Source organism: Malaya genurostris, chromosome 2 (assembly GCF_030247185.1).
Source record: "Malaya genurostris strain Urasoe2022 chromosome 2, Malgen_1.1, whole genome shotgun sequence".
NCBI classification, from domain to species: Eukaryota; Metazoa; Arthropoda; class Insecta; order Diptera; family Culicidae; genus Malaya; species Malaya genurostris.
This window is the reverse complement of record NC_080571.1, coordinates 16488528-16492094: the sequence shown is the minus strand read 5'-3', so window position 1 is coordinate 16492094 and position 3567 is coordinate 16488528. Positions and strand designations below refer to the sequence as shown.

The window sequence follows — 3567 nt, the reverse complement described above, 5'->3', positions numbered from 1 at the left end:
CTAAAGCTTCCTTAGCTTAGTAGTCTTAATGAGGATAACTAAGCACTTCGAAAGCAGAATACGTACAAATTTGCTGAATATTATTGGGAATTATTATGAGTACCAAATTGTGTCTGTTGATTGTAAATAAATAAATAAAAATACACACGCATTCTCCGATGTCATCCAGCCGAGTAAAAAAAATGATATAAAAGCACTAGCGATCACCGAAGCTTTGATCATAAGTCGGCTTCTCCAGTAATTCTATTACGCTTCTATAGAGAAAAGCAAAAGTGATGATTGGAATAACAGAAATTGTAAAATCAGGAATCCAATCCGCAACTTGTCCTATCCCGGGGAATCGTTTTTCGAAATAAACTGCTCTGAATGTGAAACACGAATGAGTAATCAACCATATTAAAAAGAACCTCCACTCATGTTCTACGTTGTAGGTTGTACGTTGACGAGTCATACGTTTCAACAAACAAATCAAATAAATCGGATGTATTTTCAACATTCCACTCGTTTATTCGTAACTTGCTATACAATTCTGAGTAAATTCATTTCGAAGAGTATAAAATACGGAACACCCGACAACATGAACGATTAAAGTAAAAATATGGATTTTAAATTCTTAGTAGCATTACATTTTCAATCTAGATTATTGCCGTCCTGGTTGTTAGAGCGGTTCATGGCTTAGTCCAAAAAAAAGGCAGTACAATAAATTGATTCGAATATTAATGACGACGTTAGCTGCAATATTTCGTTGTTCATAATATTACAGAAAACAAAAACACATGTCCTGTTGCGACTCCCTAACATCGATTGAAGTAATCCAGTAGATTTTTCTGGCTGCGATCCTGAAACGATCAATGAATGAATGAATGAATGAATGCTGAAATGTTACGAACGCTACAACTCACCAACTCAACCAACTTCTTTCGCTGTGCACTGGCCGGAGTTTTCTTCGCACTTTTGCCGCTACTACCGACAGGAGTTATTGCACTGCTACCTCCACTACCGCTGACAGTACTGTCGTTATGGTCCAACGTAGAACCGGTCGTCGTCGTCGTTGACGGAGATGTCTTTTTGAAAAAGCTAATCAATGTTTTCTGATGCTGGATGACAGGTGCTTTGTGTGAAATGATGCTCACGGCGGAAGTGCTGTCAGTTGACGGTGAAATCACCGGTGGTGAACGCAGTTTTGCTACCATAGCAGGCGGCTTCGATTCGCTATCGTTTGGCTCAACAGAAACCTTCTGTGGACTGTTCGGACAAGTGTTCTCCGAGTTTTCCGCCGTGGGGAAAAGTGATATACGGCTTTTGCTCTTCGACTGTGGAACATGCGGATGACACACTGTAAAAATAGTCAGTATTTGAAAAAATAATTATGATCACCTTGCTTAGTAGATAAAGCATCCGGGTCAACGACAAAAATACTCACATTTCTTGGCGGGTTGTTCCTGATCGGATTCGCTACTTGAATGGTTGATCCGCTTGCGACCGGTAGACTTCGATCCAAACAGTTTCAGTTGGAATCGTTTAGCAAAGCTCTTATGCGAAGGTGTTTTGGCCTCTGTAGTTTCTTGTCCTACTGAAGAGTCGGTTAGGGTGTCGGTATCGGAACGAATTATATCCTTAATCGTCTGCAAATCAGTCATCGTTCTTCGGCGTTGATTCTTGTTCAACTTGACACGATAATTAAAATCAAACTTCATCTCTTCACTTTCGGACGAAGTCATCGTTTTGATCTCATCTTCGCTGAGCTTCCGGAGTCTAACGACGGGTTTCATTATCAGCAACTTGTCGATGCTGACACCTTGTTCGAGGGATAGTTTCATTACAATCTGTCGGAGTCGGATATCCTCACTTTCGAACGAAGAAAGTGAGGTTTGCGAAGAAGAAGAGGAAGAAAATCTCCTGTGAGATTTTGATTGTTTAGACTTGAAGCCTATTTCAGAACCCGAGTCACTTTCTTCGCTTGTCAAACAGTTTTGTTTTTTCCATTTAAGATTCTTACATAATACAATCGGTGAATCCATACTAGAATCGGTCGAAACAACGCGTCGTTGACGACCTTTCTGCGATTTTGAGGACACCATTTCCATACTATCGGAACTTTCCAAGCGAACATGCCGTCTTTTGCCACTCGCCCGGACGACCGACGATCTGGAACTGTTTCCCATGCTACTGCTGCTACTCCCCGGACTATGGATACCGGATTCACGCCCTTGAAAAAAGAATCAAAATTAAATATCCCCGCTAGGCAACTCCTAACATCGATCAACAGACTCTTACTGTTTGAATTCTGTTCGTCGTCTTCGTCCGAAGAAGTGGCGGAAGCAGCCGCTCTCCTTGCAGCTTCGGCCCTTCGGGAAGCTTCAACCAGTGCCATCACGGCTGCTGGCACTTCGTCTCCCACTATCGGTCGACAGAACGTACAGACGTAATTCTTTGTCGGCACTTCCATGCACAAATCATGACGGCAGGTAGAACCGCAAGTCTCACACAAACGCAGATCCCATTTAGCATTGTTGTCATAATCTCGTCCGTACCGGCAGAGACACTCCTCGGCATCACATTCCGAGGGACGTTCCAGCTGCTCGCCAAACGCATTTGGCTCCAGCTCCCAGGCTGCATCCCTACAAACAAAAACACAAACATCAAATAAACTCAACACCCGTCAGTGAAACTCTTCCGCATACTTTTCCGGTATAAAAACTCCCCGGAGCTGCATGGCCCTACCGAAGTCGTCTTTGTTATTACACAAGGGACACTTGAAGAAATAGCCGGCTGTTTGGGCAAACTGCGCCACACACCGCCGATGGAACCAGCCATTCTGGCAGCAGGGCGCATAAATTGATTCCAGCTTGTTGTACGGTCCCATCGCGTCGTAACAGATTCCGCACACATCTTCCTCGCCGTGCAGTACATCGCTTTGTAGTTCCACATGCTTGTCGCACCACGACTGGAACGTATCGACGAAATGGGACAGACATCCACTCTGGATGCCACAAACCGTGTGAAACGTACGGAAGCACTTTTTCGCACAGCAGTGTATGTTAGCGTACCGTCCCTTACAGATATAACACTTCTGGTTCTGTATGCGAGCCTCCTCACTTTTTATATCGGGTTGTAGAAACCCAAATATCCCCACCTCATCAGATTCGCCGTTCTGAACTAGGTTTGATGAAAGAAGCTAAAACGATAAACGCCGTCATTCTCTATATCGTCGTAGGTAAGCACTAAAGAACCCACCAAACAGTAATAGTGAACCCGCAGGCGCCACTTGCTGAAAATCTTTCCGTAAAGTAGCTCGTTGTCCTCCGGACTTTTACAAATGAAACAGCAGGATCCATAGGATGCTTTCGAGTGACTCATTTCCGCAGGATTTCAACAATGAATCCTTGCTGTGCCTAGCCTATACCATAAAATGACCCAGATCAAAACAATACAATTTATTTGGAAGGATATTCTTTCGAATCACAAAATTCCACATCACACTCACTGAAAGCCAAGCGGACAGTTTTTCTGGCGGCTTGTGAACGTTCCAATGGCGGCAACTTTTTTTTCCTTTTGACAACTGCT

The 3567-nt window shown here is 43.6% G+C and overlaps 1 protein-coding gene across 3 annotated transcripts; it reads right to left on the bottom strand.

The window, feature by feature from the left end:
• Nucleotides 1-482: 482 nt before the first annotated feature.
• On the bottom strand, nt 483-3567 carry LOC131431254 (serine-rich adhesin for platelets-like). 3 transcript variants are annotated; one of them, XM_058596859.1, is made up of 7 exons: nt 3488-3567; nt 3238-3400; nt 2685-3178; nt 2272-2621; nt 1424-2209; nt 903-1336; nt 483-839 (listed from the first exon to the last, which is right to left on the bottom strand). In XM_058596859.1, the coding sequence occupies exons 2-7, from the start codon at nt 3358-3360 to the stop codon at nt 795-797; spliced, it is 2232 nt and encodes a 743-aa protein (XP_058452842.1). In that variant the 5' UTR covers nt 3361-3400; nt 3488-3567; the 3' UTR covers nt 483-794. The 3 variants fall into 3 exon arrangements, with proteins under 3 accessions (XP_058452842.1, XP_058452841.1, XP_058452843.1); XM_058596858.1 differs by having other exon boundaries at nt 3238-3543; XM_058596860.1 differs by having other exon boundaries at nt 2278-2621; nt 3238-3543.

What these genes read in the sequence shown, in the direction of transcription:
- LOC131431254 (XM_058596859.1), bottom strand. Translation starts at nt 3,360, where the DNA reads ATGAGTCACTCGAAAGCATCCTATGGATCCTGCTGTTTCATTTGTAAA. An exon ending in GGGTTCACTATTACTGTTTG is followed by an intron (nt 3,179 to 3,237) that starts GTGGGTTCTTTA and finishes TTATCGTTTTAG; the next exon opens with CTTCTTTCATCAAACCTAGT. An exon ending in GGAGTTTTTATACCGGAAAA is followed by an intron (nt 2,622 to 2,684) that starts GTATGCGGAAGA and finishes TTTTGTTTGTAG; the next exon opens with GGATGCAGCCTGGGAGCTGG.